Source organism: Cygnus atratus, chromosome 24, assembly GCF_013377495.2.
Source record: "Cygnus atratus isolate AKBS03 ecotype Queensland, Australia chromosome 24, CAtr_DNAZoo_HiC_assembly, whole genome shotgun sequence".
In the NCBI taxonomy this organism is placed as follows: Eukaryota; Metazoa; Chordata; class Aves; order Anseriformes; family Anatidae; genus Cygnus; species Cygnus atratus.
This window is the reverse complement of record NC_066385.1, coordinates 1,378,631-1,403,278: the sequence shown is the minus strand read 5'-3', so window position 1 is coordinate 1,403,278 and position 24,648 is coordinate 1,378,631. Positions and strand designations below refer to the sequence as shown.

Sequence of the window (24,648 nt, the reverse complement as noted above, 5' to 3'; positions counted from 1 at the left end):
GTTGCAGATGTGTTCATTATTTGCAGTTAATGATCGATGTCTCTGCCCCTTTCCTCTGAGCACAGGCAGCTTCAGCCAGTCTGTCCAACGTGAACCTCTCCATGGTTTCACTGCAGCTCCTCTCCAGAGGGACAGAAATTCCATTTGCTAAATATGCAGACGTTAGGAACATGGGAACTGCAGCCAGAAAACGGGAGTAAATACTCCAGCCAGTGTGTGCAGTGAAGGAAGGCACCGCCTCGCTCAGGAGCAGCTGTCGTAGTAGGCGACTCGCTTGCTGATGGCATCCCGAATCCTGCCCACCCGCTCCTGCAGGCCTGACAGCCTGGCTGACTTGGACAACAAGGCTCTGTTGCTTTCCTGAATTTCTGTCTCTAAAGCTGAAGAGAGAGTGCAGGAAAGGGTAATGTGAAATCACAACCAGAGGAAGGCGTCATGTCCAGTTTTCCTCCCTGGCCTAAGCCTCCCCCTCCCTCCTGCACCAAAAAAAAAAAACCAACGTGACTACCCTCTGGCACTCAAAAGCCCTCCCCAGGTGCATGAGACCATTACACTGAGTTCACAGGTTTACCTGCCATCCTAAGCATCATGGCCGAAGTTTCCTCAAACAGATCTTTTGCCTCCTGGTCTATGCTCTGCACCCGGCTGCCTTGCCCTCCCAGCGCTGGGCTCTGTTCCATCCTACTCTTCAGCTCAGCGTACATTTGTTTCACCTGTTGGAAAGACTGGAAAAGCAAATAAGCAAATAAACTGGTGGAAATGGGATTTTCCAATGTCGAATTGGCTTAAAAAAGATAGAACCCATTTTAAATATTAAACAGATACTGTGCTCGAGCTCTGTGATAACATTACTACGCAGATGCACGACAGTTTGCAGTGCACTCACAGTGATGCTGACCAGCAGCTGTATGAGCTCCTCTACCTCAGGTGGGGCAGAGAGCAGAACCATGGAATGGCTCGGGCCCCAGCCCTGGAAGCAGGACTACAAGTGAGGCCTCCCAAGAGCAGAGCAGAGGGGCACAATCCCCTCCCTCCCCTGCTGCCCACCCCTCTGTTGGTGCAGCCCAGGACGCAGTTGGCCTTCTAGGCTGCAACTGCGCACTGGCAGCTCACGTCAAGCTAATAAATCTTCAGCAAAAGGCAGCAAGATGGAGAAAGGTCCTGGAAAACTTCAGTAGCTGGATCCTGCACCAGGTGAACGAGGCGACAGGGCAGTGCCTGGGCGGTGGCCTCCTCGCCCCATCCAGACACGTGCCAGGACACAGCTGGCTCGGCTGTGCCGTGCCAGGAGCACGTGAGTGGCTGCGGTACCTGCTGCGCGCTGCCGGCCTTCTCGCCCGCTGCCGCCGCCACCCGCTGCGCGTCGCTGGCCCGCAGGCGGTTCTGCCGTGCCGCCTGCTGCAGCTGCCGGAGCCCTTCCCTCAGCACTGCCAGCTGCTCTGCCACGGCCTGCGTGTTCCTCTCAGCTGGGCCAAGAACGGCCTCGATCTGAAAGCAGAGCGCCACACGTCAAGAAGGAAATTGCAGCCAAGAACCGTCTGTAACGCTTTTTGCACCACGCAGGGAGCAGCTATGCGGCCTGGTGGACACATCCCAAACTTGTCCCTCGGACTTCCATCAGGGACCATGGCTGGAACTCAGAGAAGCAGGCAAATGAGACATGCAGGAAGACGGGGTTTTACACAAAAAGCCCTGTTTCTCCAGTTCGCTGGTCCAGGCCTCTACCAAGCTGGGGAGTTTCAGAGCAGCAGCAAGCAGGGCCCAGCACCGTTACTCAGAAGTCACCAGCCACTACTCACTTCCTCAACACGCTCTTGGATGAACCGGAGTGAGGAACTGGAGCCCCTGATAGCCCCCTGGGCCTCCAGCAGCACCGTGTTTGCTCGTCTCAGATACCCAACTACCTCTTCCACATCTCCCTCCACGGCATTTGCCCGGTTCCTGGGGAAACACAGAAAGCAGCTGAGAGTGAGTGTAGATAATTGCATGGACTGGAGGTCAAGGAGGCAGAGGCAAAATAAGCTGGAGAAGCAGAAGACAGGACTGTAACAGAGAAGGCTGCAGTCCACACACACCATACAAATCTGCCACAGAGCAGGTTTCTGTTCAAGAGAAGTGTGACTTCCATTTCACATCCCCCAGCAGAGAAAATGAACTGAGAAGGAGAGAGAAAAGCCTTCTTTTAAATGTTCTACAAACACCTATTTTGCAAGTGGTGCAAGACAAAGTATTAAAGCAGAAGCAACAGCTACTGAACCAGTTTCAGTGAATACTTTTCTGCTAGCAGTGGGACTGTTCTGACCCGGTGACAGAGCTTCCCACAGAAAGGCAGACTGCCTTGTCTCATCACTTCCAGCAGGCTAAGCAGGTGTCAGACGCTATCAAGGAGTTTACATACTTATCCCGCTAACCTTCTCGCTGGGATATTGCTGCAAGTCAACACGTGACAAAGCAGATGCTCCAAATTTGCAAGGGCACTCTGTAATTGCTTTTTAAGGGGCCATGGGATAATCCTTCCAACTTTCACCCAGAAAACAAATAGCCCATTTAATCCCCTCATGCTCTCTTGTGCAATTAGGATGTAGGTCACCAATATCAAGTAATACCAGAGCAAGCCTGTCATCCCCCATCATAGGGGCTCAAGAGATAGAGAAAAGCCTCTGTTACTTTTGGTAAAGACCTGCTTGTTTTAGTATCCATAACAAGTTCTGTCATTGGCAGCCAGACTCTTATTTGTATTGGGGTAGCAGAGAAGTGTCTGTAGAGATTGCAAAGTCACTCTTAGCCACTCTACATACATAGAAGATTCTGGGCTAAAAGTAAGTCAGTCCAGCTCCAGCCAAGTTAGATTTCATCCTGAGAATCACCGCATTCACTCTGGCTGAGTGACCAAAAAAGTCCTTCAAAGCTGCCAAAGCTGCCAAAAGCCCTTCAAGCAAACCGACCTGGCTTGTTCTGCCTCCTGCTGAAGCTGCTTGGCCTTCGCGATGTCCTCGGCTGTCTGGGCCAGGATGCTCTCTGGGCACTGCAGTTTAGTAGCCAAATTTTGGATCTCAGTCATTTTTCTCAGGACTGCAGCAGCATCCGTGGGGAGATGTAGCGAGAGAACAAACTCACTGATTTCCTGGATTGTAGCAGGGTCCGTGTCTTTGTCTGCAGAGCAGGCAAACAGACGGACAATGTCAGAAGCAGGAGAGGTGAGGGCAGGCGTGCAAACACAAGGCAGGGTGAAGGCAGATGCCCAGCTGTGGATGCTCTCACACGCGCAGCCTCTTCCTTTCAGACAGCTGCCGGGGTCCACCCCAAATTCAGTCCCCCCACTCAGCTTCCATCGCAGGACAAGCTGGTGAGCAGAGCAGCAGTACCAACCCTTTACCCAGCTCTGCCCTTTTTCATTCCTTTCCTCTATGTTCTGGTGCATAGGGATGGGATTCATTCCTGCTGCCTAATCCAGTTTTGTACCCTATCTTCAGGGGGTTTAAGCATCCTGTTGATGCTCTGTGATTCTTTCTGTTATTCTAAATAACATTTCTGACATCTTTTCCCAGCCTGACTCTGTGTTACCACTCAGCATGGCATGCCCTCAACATGCTGGTCAGCATTCTCTGGCACATTTGATGCTTCAGACTTCCTGATGCTCACCCTGGAGATTTGCTCAGGGTCTTAAACTTCAGACTGAACCAAATCTTCCATTTATTACTGTTACAGATTTCCAGGACTCTATTGTATTTAAAGGAGCACAAATAAAATAAACACAAAAACAGTGAGACAAAAAATTGTCTCAGTATTGAGAAGCTTCCCTACTACACAGAATAAAATAAGAACCATTTTATATTCGATGTGAACTTCTCATTCACACCAGCAAAACTTCCAGGAAAGTACTGAAACACTGCCTTTAATTTGGCAAGGAAAAAAGTATGGCTAAGCCCAGAGCAGAGTCAGGTAGACCTCGCTGGGTACATGAGGTTGTGTTTCAACAGAAGCCTGTTTTATTGCACAAATAAAAGTTAATAAATCTGAGGAATCAGAAGCAGGCAAAGCCCAAGGGACATTAGCCCAGTGATTAGCTCAGAAATATCTTCACTCATCATTAACACCAGGCAGCACCAAATGACCTGATTTTCTTATTCAGCTAATGCTCATGAGGCCTATTATGTTATTACAATCTGTCTGTGAACAATAAGTCATCCCACTGGTTTATAGGACAATGAGGAATTCTCGTGTGATTAACAGTCTGCTCCAGAGATCTGTCCATTTATCTCCCTGCGGTCAGTGAGGGTTGCTGGTAAACTTCTCTGCATCGTGGTCAGTGCTGCCTGCAAACCCTTGGAGAGCACCAGCCACGGGCACAGGTTTGTCCCCAGGCCCTGTGGATGGCAAGAGGCACAGTGGCAGAGCAAGGCACCAATGCAGTCTGGATAAATTGGATAGCTGAGAGCCTAACCAGGGTGAGCTGTTCAGCTGACTCCCTCGTACCCTGTTCTCATACATAACATCACTGTAAAAATTAGGTTTTCCATGCGCAAGCCAACCTGCACAGGCACAGGGTGAGCTTGTCAGTGCTACCTGACAAGAAGTTTCGCACTTGCTGGATGAACTGCTGGATGCGCCGCACGTCTCCCTCAATCTGGGTTCTTGTTACGCTCATCTGCTCCACCAGCCGCCGGACATTGCTCTGAATCTGATTAGCAGATGTCTCCGTTGTTTTAATCTGCAAACAACAAAATCCTGATGGAGTTGCCTCTACTTGACCTGGAATCCCAGCAGCTCTACCTAGACCCTGAATGAATTGGACAGGGCACTTTGCAATTCCACCATTTCCCATTTTTAGCGTGCCACCGCTTTAAAGAATTGCAAATGTTAAAGACCGAGGGCTGGATTTGCAAAGGAAAACTCTCAAAGAGGGGCAGTACTATTTAGCTTCATAAAACACATTTGAAATGGATTTTGAATGACTTTGAAAACTCACTTGATCTTTGCAAGCCCTCCGAGGCTGTAGAAAAAATGTGCAACAGCACGAACACACGTACTGTAGGCTGCACAAAACCCTAGAGCTCAGATATCCCTGTGGGTTCAGCGATGCTTCCGGATCCCTACCCCCTCTGCCATGCCAATCCCAAAACCACAAGAAGGCCAGGCTCTGGCTTCCTTGTGACATTTCCAGACCACCTGCACGACTGGAAATACAAAGCGAGGTGCTCTCAGGACACCTCATCTCCTTGGGTCCACCCGCTAAGGAGAGGCAGAGACAGCAGAAATCTCGTTCCCAAACACTGCTGTGTTTCTGACGCTGCCCCTAAGACCAAGCCTCAGACCAAGCCCTGAGCCTGGGCGTTTTGCCACGGGCTGCCCCCCAGGCCATCCCACTGGGACCCGCACTCACCAGCTGCGCCGTGTCCCGCAGCCGCGCGCTCAGGCTGCCCAGCTCCCCGGCGGCCTTGGTGGCCATGCCGAGGGCCCCGGCGGACCGCGGGAAGGCACCGCGGCAGGAGAGGCCAGCCCCGCAGGCCGTGCCGTTGTCTCGTGGGCAGAGCAGCCCCTCGCACTGGGCAGGAGTGCACTTCTCCACTCGGAAGCCGCCGCAGATCTGGAGAGGGACGAGAGCAGTAGGGTGTTAAGGGCACCCAGCCGGCTGGGTGAGACCTCGCGGAGACAAACCAGCATGCCACGGGGACATCGTTTCCACAGACTCTCACTGAGGGAGCTGGAGAACGTGGCAGGCTTGTGCAGCAGGAGCTCACCCAGGGACACAGACAGAGCCAGCCCACCCGACGGCAGTGGCCGAAGCACCTTGGCTGCCAGCACCAGCCCTGAGCACGCCGCACAGCACAAATGCACGAAGGGCACCAGGGCTAGGCGTGTGGAGAGCAATGGCTCACGCAGTGCAAGACAGAGCAAACATTTCATTGGCTCTCACGACAGCTACTCTTCCCCTCGTGGCAGGGGAATCCCAACCAACTGCTGCAATTTGATTTTAGGGAGAGAACGGGATGAGAAGACCTGACAACAACGGCTTTAATTGCCCAGCATCTTCTAAAGTTGCCACCCACTGGAGGGGGCACTGCAGCAGGGGCACATGCAAGCCCGGAGCCAGCGCAAGAACCAGCACCGGCTGATGGCTTGGGAATGTTTTGGTGCCCTGAAAAGCAGAGAGGGGAGGCTGGTGTCTCCACAGCAACCGTGCATTAGGAGGCACTGAAATGGATCTCCATGGCAATAACAAAGCAGTGAAGGAGAAAGAAAAGAAACCTTATCCAGAAATTAAGTGGGTCTTTGAGATACGAGAACTGACACGTGAGAGTCTTTGGAGGAAAACGCGCGTGCCTGGGAGGGGGCAGGGGAACACTCGGTATCTGTTCTCCTTTGGCGGGGGATGCTCAGACAATTTTCCCCTGACATCCCAAAGCAGCAGTTTGCCAGGATGCCACTGGGCTGAGTCCCTCTGAGCAAAGACTCTGCCACGCTGAGTGGGTTGACCACAGCATGGGATTTCTGCCTCCTGAGCACGACAAGGCCCCCTTGATGACCTGCCACGCACAGCCAGAAACCCACGTTGTGCTTTCACCTTGTTCACTGCAGGGGTGAGGTTGGGGGACACGGCCACCTCGGCCCTGAGGGCCAGCAGCTTGGCGCTGTGCGCGCCGGCCGCCCCCTCCAGCGCTGCGGCGTTCCTGCGGTTCTCCCTGGACCGTGCCAGCAGCGCGGCAGCGCCGGCGACGAGGCCGCTGGCATTGGCGGACGTCTGGTAAGCAGATCTGATCGTCTGGAAGGCTCCTGCAGGAATAAGAGCACTAAATGACACAGATGCCTCCATGACTCATAAATGCAGCAGAGCTACCTAAAGGAAGGCATTGACTATACGCTGCGAGTGGATGTGTGCACGGTGAGGAGGGGGACACAGCCAGAGTGATTAGTCACTAAGGCACAAACAAAAAGCTCCTTTTATTTCCAAATGCCTTTCAGCCATTCCTTCACACTGAGCTGCAGAGCTTTCCTGAAGGACTGACCTCTGGTTCGGGGCCACAAGACTGAAACAAAACTAAAGCAAAAGCCATGCCCATGCTGATGCCGGGCTCTGCAGCGCAGAAGGGCTCGGCTGGGGCAGGACAGGGGTCCCCCTGAACCCTTTCCACCGCTCCTGGGCAGCCCCCGTCCCGCGGTTAGGGCGCAGACCTCCGCGCCTGCTCGGGCTGCAAACCCCCACAGGCAGCGGCCACGCTCTGCAGCTCAGCACGGGGGAGGCAGCAGACAACAAGGCATTCGGAGAGAAATAGCTGCTGCAGGGATTTAATGGCCACCTACCACCAGCAGCATCGCAGGGCTTAATTAGCTCTTCTAAGCGCCTGACAGCTCACTGCCTGGCTCCCCTCCCCACCTCTCCATCCCTTCCATCTGTGCACAGCCCTCACTGCTGCAGCCGCCCCCTGGCTTGGTGACACCCCTTCTGCTGGGCTCAGCTCCGTGACACCCCCTCTGCTGTCCCCCACCAGGCTGTGGCAGTGGCAGTGCTCCGGCACACGGAGCTGAGCTGGCCGGGAGGGACATGGCCCCAGCAGGACACGGGAACACTGTCTGCACACCGAGCTGCCCAGCCCTAGCCACCACAGCAAATAACCCAAAATCATCGGTCAGTGGCGAGAGGCTGGGCAGAAAGCATCTCCCGTGTGGGAGGGAGGGAGGGAGGGAGGGAGGATCTGTTTGCTGTGCCTGGGCTGACAGAGGGTTGAAAACTTCATCTCCTCCACCCGGCCGGTGGGAAACCACCAGGCATGCAGTCACATCAAGGTAAATTAACGGCTGCAAATTAAGAGATTTTAGAGCCACAGCGCAGTACCTGACAGATCTGTGCTGCGGCTGGTTTCAAACTGGGTCTTCTTGCTCTGATACTGGTTGTTAATAATAACCAGGCTGCTGTTGAGGGCTTCGAGCTCGCTCGATAGAGAGGCAGTCACATCCAGAAATTGAAAGTTGGGGTTGATGCCTTGCATCTGCTCTCTGGGAAAGAAAAAGCAGAAAACGTGAATTTGAGTAGAGAGAAAACCACCCTCAGGCACAGACCAGGGCCCTCTCATGCCAGGATGCTGTGAGCACATGGTGAGCAGCCACTTCCCAGCCCCAGCAGAGAGGGGCACGGGGCTACAGCTCCCCATGCTGGGTGCCTCACAGGGACCGGGCACGCTGCTGCCAGCCAAAGCTGCCCAGCAGTTTGGTGCAAGGAGTGGCATCAGCATGCATGGAGAAGCCAGCACCTCCCCCCAGCTGTGGGAGGGACCCGCCAGCACATCCCTCGTCCCTTACCTGATGGCAGCGAGCGCGCTGCCCACCTGGGCCAGGCCCTGCTCGGTGCCAGGGGAGCGGCCAAGGATGCCCTGCGCCTGCCGTGCCATGCCCTCCGCCTGCGAGAGGCGGGGGCCCAGGCGGGAGCCCCCGGTGCCCCCGGGCAGCAGCACGCTGGAGTTGCTCAGGGCAGACTGGTGCAGGCGCAGGCGCAGGCGCTGGATGTCACCGTCGTAGACGTGGAAGCAGGGGTGGCAGGGCTCGCAGCTGGGGTAGGTGCTGCAGTGGTCCCGCTGGCACTGGTCGCAGCGAGGGCCGGTGACGCCCGGGCGGCAGAGGCAGCGGCCAGTGGACTTATCACACCCCACGTCCTCTGTGCCCTGGAAGTCACAGTTGCACTCTGGGGGATAAAAAGCAGAGAGGAGAGGGTTGAAGGCCGTGGAAAGGGGAAAATGGAAATAAATCAGATCCCAATAACCGGACACCAACACAACGTGCAGTCCATCCTACCCCACAGTGCCTGGGACGGAGGTGGTGGGGCAGAGGGGACGGAGCAGCCCCTAACCCAGCTGCTCGCCCAGTCCCTGACCAAGGGTCCTGCCCCAGCTGCCAGGAGGAGACACGTGGAGGGCAACAGGGATGAGCTGGGGGGCTGCTCTTGTAAAATAGTGTGGGAAATGCTGATGTCAGGACATGGGCTGGGTGCTGCTCTTCCAGAATAGCCGTGATTTCACAGTGCTACGAAACACCAGGCCAAACCAAAACCGATGCTCCCTACCTGTGCACCCTACCCTGACGTTTCCATAGTGCCTGTCTGGGCAGGCCTGCTCCTGCTGCGCGGCAGAACACGTCCGCCCCGTGAAGCCTTCTCTGCACGAACACTGTCCTGTGAACTGGGGAAGGAGAAAACCATCAGGGAGACCCAGCCCTGAGCACTTTCCTGGGAGAGAAAGTGCTCAGCTCCCTGGCGAGCACCAGTGCCCGAGCTCCCACCCTCTGCCGATGAAATTCTCACCCCGGGAACACGCAGCCACAGCTCTCCCTGCACCTCCCAGGCACAGTCCCGCTGCCAGCCCCCCAGCACTGGTGGCACACCTCGCTCCAGCCCCCCCAGGCCCTGCTGCTGAGCTCCCCAGGTGCCAGCAGCTTGGCAGGGCCTGAGGCTGCGGCCACCCAGCTCTCCTGTGCTCAGCACCATCCAGGCCCTAATGCGAGCCAAGCCGCAACGTGAGCAGCACCGAGCACCCGCAGCTGGGAGCGCTGAGCCGCTCCCCGGCCTTTCCGTTGCCTCTCAGCAGTGTGCGTCTCCTACCTAGGGGCAGGGAAAGCCACAGGGCTGCCTAGCCTGGAGTTCCCAGCCAAGGAGAAGTGCCCAGGAAGAGGGATGAAGCAGAGCAGAAGAAAAGCAGCACCTGAAGCAAAAGCAGCAGCTTGTTCCCCACGCGGCTTCTCTGCGGGGGCAAAGCAGCGAGCACTGCTCCCTGGTACAGAGGGGGCGAGATGGAAGGAAGTGTTTTTGTCACCTGCTGTCACTCCTCTCCTCAGCCCGTGCCCTCGGATGTGGCTGCAGGCTCAGCAAAGAACAGAGCCGTGCGGCCAGATCTGCAGAAAGCCTCTACTCGTGGGCACTGCAAAGCCGAGCAATGCTTTTGTTCCCAAGACAAAGGCATCACCCACAAGCAAACAGTTTGTGGGCTCAGGTCTCCTCCCTGCACTGTTTGGACCTATCTTTGGCTCTTAGATTTTGTCAAGGCATTTTTACATTTAGCTTTAATTTTCCCAGCTGTCTATTAAGACTGAAGTGACACACATGCTTTGCATTGACAAATGAGGATAATTAACTTGCCTTGCCTGTGTGAAGATCTCTTATTAGGATTTCCTTACTAAATAAATACCAGGCCTTTTAAAATGGCTTAATCTTGCCTTCATAATTACCACCTCCATTCACTTTCCTGAATACCCTGTCATAGTGCTTCTAGGAAATGGGAAGAAGAAAACAAGAGCAGAATGTGTTAGGAAACACACTGCCCCTTTGTGGAGGCTCCCAAAGGTGGGACGGGACAGACGGAGCCATGGGACAGGCGCTTTTGATGCTCTGAGCGATCCTGGGCCGCGGTGTTGCCCAGCGGGGACACAGCTCCTGTTGGCAGTGGCAGCCTCGTCCCCTTTCCCCACAGTCCCTCAGAGCAGTGCTTGCAGAGTTGGAAATGAAAACAGAAAGTGAGCTCACAGGTGCGTGTGTGAAACCAGGCAGGGAAATCAATAGTAAATACTGCTGGTTTTTTTTCCAAAGGAAAATAAGTGCAGAGACCGCTGGTGACCACCCAAGGGTGCTCGGGGCACGGTGGCAGTGGTACCTGGTTGCAGTGGGTGCTGAGGGAGCCACCGGGGTGGCAGTCGCAGGGCCGGCAGCCCCGGCCGCTCGCCATGTCCCAGTGTTCGGCCGCACACTGATCGCAGTCAGTGCCCACCACGTTGGGCAGGCAGGAGCACTGCCCCGTCTCGTCGTCGCAGGGCATGTCCTGCCGCGTTCCCAGCACGTTGCAGGAGCATCCTGAAATGAGGAGGGTTTCCTTGGATCAAAATCAGGTGCTGAGCAGCGGCCTGGTTTCCCACAAAGTTGGGAAGGTGCTGCCCAAGACGTGCTCTCCTTCCTCTCCCTTCTCAGCACAGCTTGGCACAAAGGACACATTCCTGCTGTAGCACCACTGTGCCCGTCCGAGCCTTGCAGCCAGACTCAGCAGCCTGAGAGTCCTCCGTGTCCCCAGCCCAGCTCACCGTGTTGGAGCTGAGCCGTGGCTGCCCTCTGCTGCGCACAGCCCGGCTCGCCCGCATGGTATCGCCTGCAGCATCCCCGCAGCTTCCCACGCCCAGGGAGGTGCTCAGGAAGGGGACACAGCCCCCTGCAAGCCTTGAGCTCTGCTTTCCCTCTGCTTGTGGCCAGATGTGTACTGGAGACAGGCTGCAGCCCGAGCAAGGAGCTTTGTAAGCTTTTGCAAAGAGGGCTTTGTCTCGGAAACCCCAAAGCAGCGTTGGCTGGGAAGCACGGCCCTTTCAGAGCCGCTGAGGATGCCAAGGGAGGAGGCGGGTGGGAAGCAGGGGCGGCCTCGGGGTGTACTCACTGCGGCAGCCCATGGGGTTGGCATGGGCCAGCTGGGCGAAGCCCGGCTTGCAGAGGTGGCAGCGCTCGCCCTGCACGTTCTCCTTGCAGACGCAGCGCCCCGAGAGCGGGTCGCAGATGGAGCCCGGCACTGTGCCATCGGGGTCACACTCGCAGGCTGGAAACATGAGAGAAGTGGCATGGCAGAGGAGCCCAGGGAGTAGGGGGGGGGCTCAGGGAGGGCACTACGAGGCGTTAACCAGGCACTCACGCAGACAGGCTTCAGGGTGGGCAAGATCTTGCCGCTGGTTGCGGAAATAGTTAGTTTGGCAGCGCTCACAGTTGTTCCCCGCTGTGTTATGCTGGCAGTTGTCACAGACACCCCCGCTCACCCCGCCACTGCTGCGGAAAACCTCCGGGTCGAAGTGGCATGAGGTTGAGTGGCCGTTGCAGTTGCACCCTAAAACAACCCCAAAACAGCCCATCTGGTGCTGGAAGCGTGCAAGACCCTCCAGCAGGTGGAGGGCACGCTGTCACTAGAGGGTGCCCGAGTCCCCTGCATGGTGCATTGGCACCCAGTAAGCGCCCCAGTATGGAGCTGGGGCCCACTGGGCAGAGTGGGGGAGCATGAGTGCACCCTTGGCATCGCCTGGCCACAGCCCCAGTAAAAGCAAAGCCTATGCCAACACTCCAGGAAGGCATTTTGCAGAGATGTTTCGTGTTCAGGGAGAGGAAAGGGGAAAGGCTGTCACCGTACGCTGGCACTCGTGGGGGTCGTTGTCCTCCGCAGGGGCCCACGGGCGGGCATTGTAGAGGGCAGCGCAGCGCTCGCAGTGGGGGCCGGCGGTGTTATGCTGGCACTCGCAGCGTCCATGGACCTGCTGCAGAGACCAGGCTTTACCCCACCTCGCAGGCAGCATCTGCTCGGGTCTGAGCTTCGCTGCCCTGCTGCCTTTCCAGCAATGCCGTGCCTGGCCTGGTCCTGCCCAGCTCCCCAGGTGCAGACGGGGCTCCGGCACCCAGGCAGCCCCACCACGGCACCATGGATGTGCTGCTGCTCATCCTCTGAGACAGTGCAATTCCCAACCCACCACCTGCCCACGGACAAACACCTTCAAGAAGAGGGCAAGCAGAGACTGGGGATGAGACAATCCCACAGCAGTGAACAACCTGTGCTGGAGAGCCCTCCTGGAGGTGCAGGAGCCTGCTGAAGCCTTCTGCGTGTGCCCTGCCAGGCCAGAAGACCCAGTGCAGGTGCAGCAGGTACCCCCCAGAGCCATGAACTCCCACAGCCACTGAGCTCCTTAACTGAAACCCCTCTACCTCCATCCCATACGAGACATGGGTTTGTGCTGGGGTAACAGAGACTGCTGTGTCACGGCCACCACCCCATTGCTGCAGGCAAACTGGGCAGTGTTCCCCCCGTTACAAACAGCCTCCTGGGGAGCACCCCTGGGTGGGTGACGGAGCCCGGTGTTCCCCCCAGGCTCAGGGAGGGTCTAACACCATGGCACTATCCCCAGGCTTTTCTCTGTCACGAGGCTCACCATGGTGTGTGGGTCTCCCGAAGGGGCGCAGCGGTTGGCGTGGCCATTGCAGAAGCAGCTTCCCAGCACCTGCATTTCCGTCACGGCGTAGAAGGTGCTGGGCGAGCGGTAGCCCTGGCGCATGACGTGCGGGAGCTGGGTGAAGTTGATTCTGAGGTTGGTGAATTGCCCCAGCTCTGTTGGGGACAGAGACGTGATGTGAGGGGGCAGCAGGCACCAGGGCACCACAGCAGAAGTGCCTCACGATGCACATGGAGGGCTTGGAGCGACGGAGATGCCAGCGTCGGCACAAAGAGCATCGGCTGAATCATCAGCAAAGACCCAAAGCTGCTCCTCGACACATCAGAGGTGCCAGGGCGGCCGTCAGACACGCAGCAGCTCGGGGCCTCGCTCACAGAGGAGCTGCAGAGGAGCTGCTCCCCGGCGGGGCCTAACACGGCTCCGTGCCCTCCATGGCGCCTCAGAATAGCCACGAGCTGCCTCCTCCCTCCCCTTCCCAGACATAAAAGAGGCTGTTGGCTTACCGTTGACGGCCTGGCTGTACGAGGTAGTAATGGTAGATGCCACATCTTGGACACTGAATTTCACCTTAGAAGGGGGAAAAAGAAAAAAAAAAAGAGAAAAGTTAAAGCACAGGAAAAGCAGGGTGCTGTCCTTTCCTGCCCTGGGCAGTGAGGCTATGTGTGCTCCAGACCTGCCTCCTCTGCAGAGCCACCACTTAAGGCAGGGAAAAGGCCCCAGAGGGTTTTGCAGGAACCGACGCAGCCCACAGAGCAGGGCTTTCCTCTCAGAGGAGCTCCCCCCCAGCAGTGCTGGATGCACACCAACTCCATCCCTCGCCAGGTGCAATACCTGCATATTTCTGGGCATCTGCATGTTTCCAGGACATCATGCTGGGCACCCTCCCCAGACCCAGGGTCACACTGCAGGGCACAGGCATCTGCTGGGTCCCTTCCCCAACCTCCCAAACCTCCCCAGTTCTCACCTTGCCCCCGTGCGCAGGGTACCCGTGCTGGGCCGGCAGCGCCTGGCACCGAGCGTCCCCCCAGCTCTCGGGGGAGCCCCGGGGGACGTGGGGGAAGGCGGCGGCGCAGTCGGAGGCCAGGTACTGGTACACCTCCCAGGTCTTGCCGAAGTCGGTGGAGCGCTCGATCAGCATCGCGGTGGGCAGCGGCGACTGCAGCAGTGGGGAGAGGCACATCTGTAAGGCCGTGCCCCCAGCTGGCTTCCACGCGGGGCTGGGGGACAGGATTTTTCAGCAGGATGGGAGCCCACCACCCTGCTCTGCTCCTCCCAAACACCAGGGGAACAGGGGAAAGGGGGAATGGGGCATGATTGCTGGCCTGCTTCCTATCGGGAGCCTGGGGGGAGCCATGCACTGAGATCCCCACGTGTCACTGAGAGCCAGCAATGCCCATCCACCATCACCCGTGACATCCCCATGAGCTGTGCTGCTGCATACAGACCCTGAAGTCAAGCACGATGCCGTTGAGCTGGAACTTCTCATCCAGATCCAGCTGCAAATAGACGCGCTCCATGCCTGTGGACACAGAAAGGCAGCTTCAGAGATGCAGGCTACAGACAAAAAAACAAACATTTTGCTGCCCAAGCTGAGACGCCTATTTCCCCCATCCCACTGAACTCAACGCCTGCCCTCACTGCTGCCGGGGGCCGGTACTCACCGCTCTGGGACTGCCACCACCGCGAGCGCCCAGCGGAGGACAGCACGTTTGCGATGCGGTGCCCATTGTGAGAGTGCGGCAGCCGGGAGTCGCACCTGCAGCATCTCATGTTCCACTGAAAGGAGAAAGTGTGGGTGGGAGCCCGACCGGGCACGGACCCACCAAAGGCCCCGCTGGCACAGGACAAGGGCCCAGTGCAGCAGGGACTGAACCAAGGAGAACAAAGCGTCGATGGAGCTGAGCTATTGGAGGCCTGGGGAACATGGCTAATGATGCCCAGGACCAGAGTGGTCTCCCTCACTCCCCATAAAATAAAATAAAAAAAACAACTCATGGATTTAAGGATTAAAAACCAAAACCAAAATGTTTTGACTAAAACATATTTTTGGCAAAACACCAAAAAAATTGTCATTTTCAACCAACCCCCCTGTTTTCCACAATGACAGCTCGTGATAAAAAGCTCTTTGCAGCTTTTCAGCACCAGCATGCCTTTTGCACAGGGCTGAGCAGGCTGTTTGTTTGGGCTAACAGAAAGGCCTTTCTCTCGCATCCAAAACCCTGCGCGGGGCTCGGCCCCTCTGCACTCTCCCCTCCGAGCAAAGCAGCAGCAAACAGCTCAGCGGGTGAAAAGTCAGCGGGTGGAAGTCGAGTGGCTCAAAGTTCAGCCCTTCACTTAAGCAAGTCATTCAAGGAGCAAACAGATGTGGCACAGGGAACACGGGGACTGGAGAAAACAGGGTCCCTGGGGAGCAAACAAATCCCTGGTTTTGACCAACCAAGCAACGCGCCGTGCTGGTGCTTCCGAACGGTTGCCGGGTGCATGCGACACATGAGCGGCCTCAGAAACATGTGGAAAGGGGCAGAAAGGAGATTGAGCAAGAGACGGGACAGAGTAGGAAAGGTCCAGAACCTGGCCAAGGGGAGAGCCAGGCACAGAGCAGGGACATCAGCTGGGCAAGGGCACCATGACATGGGGAAACCCTCCAGGTGAAGCTGAGGTGGGGAGAGGAAGGTGCTGGGGGCCGGTGTAGCTGCGGATGATGGCCAAGCCTGCGGTAGCCCCGCAGCAGGACAGCCCTGGCTGCAGCACCCAGCACCGAGCTGTGGTGGCCATCAGGCAGGGGACAGCCAGCAGGGGAGGCACGAGAAGGGCGCTCAGCATCTCCTGCCTGGCACCACGAGGACGGAGAGCAGATGCCGCCCGCTGGGAAGGGTCCCTGGGCTGCACACCAAGGCGGGCGGTGAGCTGCACTAGGCATAGGGCAGCATTGTCCCAAAAGCAAAAATGATGTGAATCATTTAGGCTGGAAGCTGAAGTCGTCAGGCACCAGAGCTGTGAAGTAGCCTCCCAAATGCAGGGGTGGGGCACGCATTTCACCCTGATGCATCCCAAAGGCTGAGAAATTGGAGGAGATCAAGAACTGCATTTGCCCGCAGTGTCAGGATCAGCCAGGACGGTGCGGAAAGGTCGTCCTGGAGGAACTGGGTTTGGTGGGAGAGGAGGGGAATGCCGGGCACCAGGCACAGCAGCTGTCACTGGGACGGCAACGCGACACCCCACTGCGAGGACTTGGGGCCGCGGGGCTGGCGTGCGATGACACCGGAGGCACGGGTGTATCTGGGACCCCAGTGATGAAATCGGCTTTCAGCAGCAGAGCCACACAGTGGGCAACAAGCAATGCTTTGTACCCCTCTCCGTGTTAAAATCACCCCATCTGCTGCTTAAACAAATGAGCACGTTCCAGCTGATGATTCTACACGCGCTGGGTTTGGGGAGAAATCTGTGCCTGGGAGAGGCAGCAGGAGGCAGTGGCCCAGAAAGCGTGGTGGGATGAAGGTTCCTGTTTTCCCTTTTAAACCATGAAAAGGTCGATTCACAGTTTATTCATATATCCTTGCTCCTGAGCTAGGATCATCTAAGTCAGACGAGTCTCTTATTTCTACAAAAAGGGACTCAAATTCATCAACACTTTTTTTTTAACTTAAAGAAAAATTAATGGGACAACTGTCCAGAATTACCTGTTTGTTTGCTCCCACACAAAACCATACAGAGCTGGGGCTGGCTCTGAACAGCAGCACTGCTTGGTACCGCGCTGGGTGCTAGGCTGCCCTTGGGGCCGTGCCTGTCCCCATCCATGGGTGCTGGCTGGGGGTGCAGCAGAGCTGGGGGGTCCTGGGCACCGAGCGGTTTGGGTTCAGCTTCCGGCAACCCCCCGAGCTGAGCGCCCTGCCCAGGCCCGGGAGCCTCTCAGCACTGCGTTGGGCATGGAGAAGATCCTCAGCGTAAACCGATCTGTTTCCACAATATTTTCCACTCTTTATGTTCTCAGTCTATAAATATCCCAGAACAGGAGTTGGCTAACTACAATATTTATAACAATATTGCAGAGTAAGCAAACAGAGAGACTTCAGACTATATAATCATGCAATTTCCCTGGCTTTACCAACTCCTCCTGGCTCTGCCAATAAAATCAGAAACGTTATCTGATCCAGTCAGAAGAATTCATTTCAGATAATGACTGCTAGCAGCAGAGTGTCAGGAAAGCTACGGCAATTATCCACAGAAATAATCTAGCAAACAATTGCCAATAATGATTACACTTCACAACGGTTCTGACTGTGATTAGAGCAGGGGGGAGGAAGGCTTCCTGCAAGGGGAGAGGTCAATGTCAGCTAAATTATTCATTAGGAGTTACTCATGCGTACTTATTAAGACCATTCATAGGGCCACAGACACAAACACATCCTAGCCACTAGGAAGCAGAGCTGGCAGCAAAGCTGCAATCACACTTAAACGCAGAGCTAAGTAAGGATGGAGCTCACACCCAGCCTAGCCTGGGGGCTGGGCTCAGTGCAAAAACCTTGGCCAATTCATGGTTTCCCTGCTTTATCCGCGGGGCCCTCCCAGCACATCCCAGACCCCTGCAGGGGCTGTGCCTGCTGCCAGCCCCGCAGCACCAGGGCCCAGGCCGGATCCAGCTCCACTCCCTGCCAAGGGGTGAAAAAAAAAATTACAAAAAAAAAAAATTCCTCCCACAGCCACAGACCTGAGTGTGAAAAGAGTGTTGTTACCCCCCCTCCCCCTGCCCCAATTTTTATTAAGTCTAAAATTAACACTGGAAACAAAACTCATTTCATGTACTCTGAGCATATTATGAAACTCCTCTATTGCACAACACAAGAATTCACTATTACTGACTGTGACTATGTGTCTCAAAGTTCCTTGGGACAGAGGGAATTACCAAAAATGACATTCCAGCTCCGGGTTGAGGGGAGAGTTTCCAGGAGCACATCATTCCCCAGTTCTCCCCCTCACTTTCACCAGCAGAGCAGCAGCCTCAGTAGATTCATCTGAGCTGGGCTTGCCAGGAATAGACCAGGGCCGTGGGAGTACGTGACAGAAAGTGAAATTCAGAGGGCACGGTCCAAGCTTGGCCACCAAGCCCCTGGCCCCGGCTCTCCATCTCTCCTCCCCTCCCTGCCAAACAGCGAAGACCACAGGCCGAGTGCTACCGCGGCACGAGGAAGGGGCGTGATCTCTAGTAGCTATCAGATGCAGGGCTGGAAAGGGCTATAGGAAAGCAAAAGAAAATGTAGGTCTGCTTGGAAACTGCTAGCTGCCCTCCGGCACCTCAAAGCTGCAACGCTACCCTTATAGTCACCCAAAATTCGGGCTACTGAGATCCTGAGAACACAGGAAATTCATTCCAGCCTTTTGAAAGGTAGCTCATGAGAAGGTCATTTGAGAGAAAAAGCTAGCGCATTGAGAATAAACAGATTCGTGTTTTAGAAATAAATGGTGAAGGAAAAATAATCTATGCAGAGGAACAGCCAGCTGTTGTGGATGTCCACGTATTACATGGAAAAGCAGACCAAGACTGCAAACCGGGATGCAAAGCACGTGCATGATGTGCTGCATGAGAGGAACAACCCACATCTCTGCAGGTGACCACCACCTGCGAAGGCCACAGGCACACCTGGGACACTTTGCAGAGCTCAGGGACGTGGCTGCATGTGCAGCCCTTGCCTGTCCCCTCCCCTGCAACTCTGCTTCAGGGTTTTGCTGCTCTCCTGCTCTGACCTTGTGAACCAGTCACCAACTCGCCTCCCGTGCTTCTCCTCCCCACACATGCAGGGGCAGAAAACCTCAAACAATTTGAAGCTGATGGACTCTGACCAAAGTATTTTACATAGCTGCAGCTGCCATTTCAATATGAGTTGAGAGCCCTTGAAACATAACCTGCTGGCAGAAGCACGTAACCCAGAATAAACTGAAGTCACTCATCAGCAAATATGGGAAGCTGCCTCTGTCCAGTCATGAAATGAAAACCTTTAATCGCTGTGGAGACCTTGGAGGTCCTGTTCTTGTCCCAGGGCCGTGTCAGTCAGAGGCACTGTGTCAGTCGGGCTCCTGGCACGCTGCCTCCCACAGGGGACCTCGTGGGGTCTTGAACGATTAGTATCGCGCTGGGACGGTAACTGCTGTTCCAGGTTTATTTGGGGACAGTGTGGAAGGTGGTAGGAATTTGTATGTATATGTGTGCACACAGAGAGACAGAGCATTATTTGAAAATAGGGTTGGCAGCAAGAAGTTATGTTGGGAACAAGGACACCTGTTAAAGCTGAGTTATGCAATTCCCTTTTCCAGCCCGTTTGACTTCCCTGCTAGCACCAGCTGCACAACATTTCTGCACCAGGCCAGCAGAGCAGTAAGTGCTCCATATGCTTCCCATGGGAAGATGCTGTAGAGGTTACCAATGGACATCATCGTGGCTAAACTTCTCAGTGAACAATCTGGATCTGCAAAGCTGGACCGTGCTTCAGCTTGAAGCATAGGTGGATGTGTTAGCCATAACATCCCACGCCACCTCCTTGCTCGGCTGGTCAGAAGTGACACCATGTGCTCTGAGGTCGTGCTTAAAACATGAACTGAGCTCTGTCTCCCCGGCTGGTTTTACCGGCACCCCCCAAATTCAGAGGTGATCACAGAGCTGGCAGGAGCAGGACAAACATCCCATGCCTGAGGCTTAAGAAAAGGAAGTTCATTCCTCTTGCTTAAAAGCAAGCATGTGGGTGCCTGTTTTCCTCACCCAGTCTGTTCTCGCATCATCTCCCCTCAGAAAAGCTTTATTTAAAACCTGCCAGGATGACAGTCTGCAAATCCATACTGCACGAGCTGGTCCCAGCTCTCCACACACTGCTGGGGCCCGGCTGCCTCTGCAGCTTGTCTGCGAGGGGATGACGCGATGTCTCAGAGCATATGTGGCAATTTGCACTTGTGTAGCAAAAAAAGATACAGAGAATGGAGGCAGAGGAGGAAAGAAGTGGGAAATTGCCTTTTTCTTCTGTATTCACTGCAGGTAGAGACACATCCCTGCAGCCAAGAACGAGGTGTGTCTGGATGCCAGAGCAGGATGTGATAAGCACAGGGCAGCAAGCCATGGCTGCTGCGCTACCTCTGCTGGGTCAGGAATACAAATTATTCGGTGCGAACCCGCAACGTTAAGAAGCAACACCCTACACCAGGAGCCCTGCATTGAGCAGGTGGACCCCCTGCGGTCCCATCTGACCACAGTCATTTCCCAGTTCTGAGGATGTTTTTTTCTGTGCAAAAGACTTGAGTTTGATTCACGACTGGGGTCTAAAAAGCAAATGAGCTGGGGGGCACAGGGCCGTTTTAGTGTGAGCTCCACTCTTCCAGCACACGTAGGGATCCTGCAGGAGTACCCAGCGGGCAGCATGGCCTGGACCAGCACCGAGGCCAGGCTTGTGCAGGTGGCAAGCAGATGTAGCCATCAGATGGTAGCAATAAGGCAGACAGAAGCATTAGAATTAAACACATTTTCACGTCCTTTCTCAGGCATTGCCCTGTATTTTTGGAAGCAGCCAAACACAACTTGGTGCTTAGACACAATGGGGAGAACTGTTACCAACCAGCCCTGCCAGCCAGCACCAGGAGGAGCCCTCTGCCACAGCCTGGTGGTCTTGCATTCCCGCACTGAGTCGTGCAAGGATTAGGCTCATCTGGTGCCTGCCACCTCGCATCTTCATCCAGCTAGTCTCTCATCACAACATGAGGAGTGTTCTAGGCGATTCTCGCCCTTCATTGCTCACATCCACCACGTGCCCATGAAAAGCAGATGAGAAAAGGCAGAAAACCTTGGTCCTTGACCTTATGCAAACAACATTTTAATATCCCAACTTTCCCAGGGTCAAGGTGTAAGGACCCACGTAATTGCCACATGGACACAAACTGCTTTGCTCTGGGAAGTGGGAAGCAGAGCAGCAACACAAACAGAAGGAAACCAATTTTTTCCTTATCTTGCCTATTCTTTGACAAAAGATTTCACAGTGATGTGGAGGGTGCTCTGGATACCTCCAAATTAAGAAAACAACCAGAAAAGTCTGTAGCTCTTTTCTAGTTCTGAATAAGTCCTTAGGCTGAAAGCATTGCAGGAGCCCAGAGGACAGAAGCATCTCTTGAGAAGCATTAATCTCATGCAGCAATAACTAGCCAAGGTGCTGGTGCTGCAGAGCCGAATGGAGCACAAAGCCTTCGCACTGTCCTCTGAAGGGGCAGCCAGGGTAGGAACCTGATAATCCGCGTGAAAACCACACCACACCTTCCCTCGGCTGGCGGTTAGCTGCCCATATTGCTATCAAAGCACTATGCTTAGCATTTAAATACAGAGATAAGCTAACCGGGCCTTGAATCACACCTCACTCGGGAGTCTTTCCACATACATCAGCGCCTTTAGGACTCCAAATCTGGGGCCACCTATTTTTCTCTTTTATTTTCCATTTTCCTCTTGCTTCCCCGCTGACTCGAACAGTCATTTCCTGAGCACTAAGTGATTTCCATTGGTCTGCCTGGTTTCCACCCCCCATCACTTTTCTAATCATCGCCGCAGTCCCTGTGCTATAAATGGCCATACCAAGTCTCTCCTGGCTTTCGCTAGACTGAGCCCGCAGCCAAGGCATGGAGCAATCGGTAGTGCAAAGTATAAAGGTTAGAGGGATCTGGAGCCAGAATGCTGGAGCAGACAACGGAGCAGGGGCTGAAATCAGTGCCCGCAGCAAGCGGCCCAGCAGGATTGCAAAAGAGCACCCGGGGGGCCACAGGGCCGGCGGCGGGGCCAGACAGCTCACACCCGCCAGCTGGCACGGGGGCATCGGCAGCCAGAGCAACCCCTCATCCCATGCCCTCTGCTGAGATTGCAAAACTGACTCCAGATTTGTACCTATTTGGCACCAAATCATGAGCGAGATGTGTAACAAAAAAAGTCAGAAGAGTCAACAAATAAAATGTCCCACTTTCCATGGGATGGAAAAAGGAAAAAGTGAGTTCAGGGGATTAATTTTTGCTTAAATTGTGAAGTGTTCAATACATGAGGATTTCTCCTTCTGCTAAGATAGGAGCTGGAGTATCCATAACTTGCAGTAGCCATTACAGCTGCAAAACAGAACAGAAGTGAGGGGCTCTGATTCCAGTAAAGGAAAGGGTCACATATGTGTAGGCTCTAGGTGCCCAAAGGCCCTAAAGCTAGAAGTGGTGAATCCAAATTAACATACCACTGTTAATTGTTCCAAAATCCTTTTAACCCTGGTAGTTATTACACACACAATTCTGCTTAAGTATAAACAGAAACCGGGAAGAAAAAAAAAATTAAGTCAGACCAGAAATAATTGCTTGCCTTTTTCCCCACCCTTGAGAAGCAGCTGGGGGTTCTGTGCTCTGCCCAGGAGGTGAGCAACCAGCCCTGCTCCTGGGGAGCCACTGGGAGCCCAAGCGGAGGCGATGCCTGGCTGCAGCTCCCAGGCCTGACAAAGGCCAGGCACTGCACCAGGAGAGGAGCCAGGGGACATGATGCTCACACCCGCTGGCCAGGAAGCTGCCCCAGCTTCACACCAAGCAGCAGCTCCCAGCCGCACACAGCAGGAGGTCTGCAGCCCAGCGAGACCACCACCAGCTCTGCAACACATCTGCTCGCTGCCACACCTGGGTCTTCAGGTTTAGAGGGAATTAAAGCAGAAGAAAGCTGACTCACTTGAGCTGGATTTCACTGTAGAGAGCCTCATGGAGGTCTGCCATTTCCTTTCCTCTTGAGCACCTCTTCCAAGCACCCTCCCAAATCCCTTCTTGCCTGCCCTGCACTGAACTCACTCCTTTCTGAGCTCCCCCCACTGCAGCTGCATTTCCAGACCAACACAGAAAGGCTTTAGGAAGTGTTCATGTCACAGACATCACCCTTGGCAGAGAACAGAGCTTAAAATGCTACAGAATTATCCATAAACTCCGAGTTTGATGGTGGCTTTGGAGCCTGGGAATCTGCAGCTGGCTGCAATGCTATCCCCTGAGCACGACTTCCTACCCCCACACAACCGAGGAATTGGAAACAGCCGCTCGGCTCAGCAGCTTTTCCAGTGAAAGACCTGGAATGCTCCCACTTTGACAACTGAAATATGAGTTCAGTTTATAGCTGAAGAGGCTGGGGATCAGAAGGCTTGGGATTCTTTTGGATGCAAAAGCTTCCAGTTTGGCCCTTTCACAGCCCCTTCCCATGAGCCATGCTCAGCTCCTCTGCTCTAACAAGGGGACAGAGGAGGACGCCAGGGCTGGAGGGGACACGACAGACTGTGCAGTGACCCCACGAGATCGGGAGGGGAATAATACCTGAAGTAGGTTAAAGACATCACTGTAAAGGGCAGGAAGGACAGGTAAAGGCATTAGCATCCCCACACGGGGTTCAGGAGCGCGGAGGAGGGAGGAGCACGTACCTCTCCGTGGGGCGTGCAGTACGTCTCGGGCTTGGTGAGGCCGCAGGTGGAGGAGGCTCGCAGGTGCTGGACTCGTCCCAGCAGGAGATCCCCCCCGGGGGGGTAGCAGGCACTGCTGGAGCAGTCGTGCTGCGCGCCCAGCAGCCGCAGAGAGGCTGGAACAGCAGGAGAGGACTTGGGGCTGGGGCAGGGTGGCACGCGGTCATCAACCAGCAACCCTGCCACTTCCCACAACAGATCAGCTACCAGGTCGTGCATGGGACAAAGCCACAAATGCGCACACCAGAAAGGACAAGGGTACTTAGCCCCTGAATTGCCTTTGTTTTAAAAAGTACAAAGCACTTAAAACACCTTCTGTTAGCTATTACTTCTGAAACTCCTCCTTGACATGACACCTACCCAAAATCCCCTGTGTCTGGGTTTCAGGCATGCTCGGTTCCCTGCCCATTGTGCTGAACAGCCCACACTGTTTTTCCCCATTTACCTCCAGACCCCTAAAGCAGGATGCTCAGGTCAGAGAGAAGCCTTTTGCCAAAGGACTAGCACTGTAATTGAACACCTTTCTCCCAGTTGCTGCCACAATACTGCTACTAATACAGCACTTACTCTAGCAGCATTTATTAGCCTCATATACTTCCTATCATTCACTTCTCATCAATAAACTTAATTTTCCAATTCCCTTTGCAAGAAGTTTAGCTGTACATAAACCCACCTCGCTTAAATCATGGTACACATGGAGGCTCTAGGCCATATAACTCACTGCATTACTCATATACAACCCCAATTAAAAGAGAAAGGTCATTTCCAATAGGCAGCAAACATTTAGTCAGCTTTCCACCATTTTTTCTAGAAACACTGTATGGCAAGCCTTACCCAGGAGGAGAAATAATGCCCATGGCCAAAGCTGGCAGCGAGACTCCATACTGGCAAGGACAAGGACACACCTAAGGAGGAATATGCAGCATAAGCAAAAACGAGCAGAAAATGTCAGCTTAAACCTCTGCCTGGGTCCTTCATATTCCTTACTTTTCTACGGTGAGGTAATTTTAATTGGCCTACAGCACAGCAGCATGGGTGATAATCAGGAATAACAGAGGAAGATCAGCCCCTCAGACCGTGCAGCAAAACAAACCCACACAAAGAATCCCAGCTTCTCTCTGGACTCACAAAGCACACCCAGGATCCTCCCAAGCTGTGCAAAGACAGCCCTCTCACCCCGACACTATCTTTGGATCTTTATGGTATTGCAGAGGTGAACCACAGA

At 54.7% G+C, this 24,648-nt stretch overlaps 1 protein-coding gene across 1 annotated transcript; it reads right to left on the bottom strand.

Moving 5' to 3' along the window:
* Window positions 1-243: 243 nt before the first annotated feature.
* On the bottom strand, window positions 244-24,306 carry LAMB3 (laminin subunit beta 3). The gene is made up of 22 exons (XM_035561417.1): window positions 24,258-24,306; window positions 23,385-23,539; window positions 14,607-14,721; window positions 14,391-14,464; window positions 13,910-14,101; window positions 13,449-13,512; window positions 12,925-13,100; window positions 12,135-12,255; window positions 11,649-11,837; window positions 11,400-11,555; window positions 10,635-10,831; window positions 9,056-9,170; window positions 8,299-8,677; window positions 7,835-7,995; window positions 6,566-6,774; window positions 5,384-5,587; window positions 4,567-4,711; window positions 2,946-3,153; window positions 1,800-1,941; window positions 1,312-1,488; window positions 572-725; window positions 244-380 (listed from the first exon to the last, which is right to left on the bottom strand). Exons 1-22 carry the CDS (start codon window positions 24,304-24,306, stop codon window positions 244-246), a joined length of 3,519 nt encoding a protein of 1,172 aa, XP_035417310.1.
* Between the last annotated feature and the right edge of the window lie 342 nt (window positions 24,307-24,648).

Excerpts from the sequence above, each read along its gene's own strand:
- LAMB3 (XM_035561417.1), bottom strand. The coding sequence starts at position 24,306 with ATGGAGTCTCGCTGCCAGCTTTGGCCATGGGCATTATTTCTCCTCCTG. Across the intron at positions 5,588-6,565 it reads TCACCCCTGCAGTGAACAAG|ATCTGCGGCGGCTTCCGAGT; the intron begins GTGAAAGCACAA and ends GTCCCTCTCCAG. Across the intron at positions 4,712-5,383 it reads TGCGGGACACGGCGCAGCTG|ATTAAAACAACGGAGACATC; the intron begins GTGAGTGCGGGT and ends TGTTGTTTGCAG.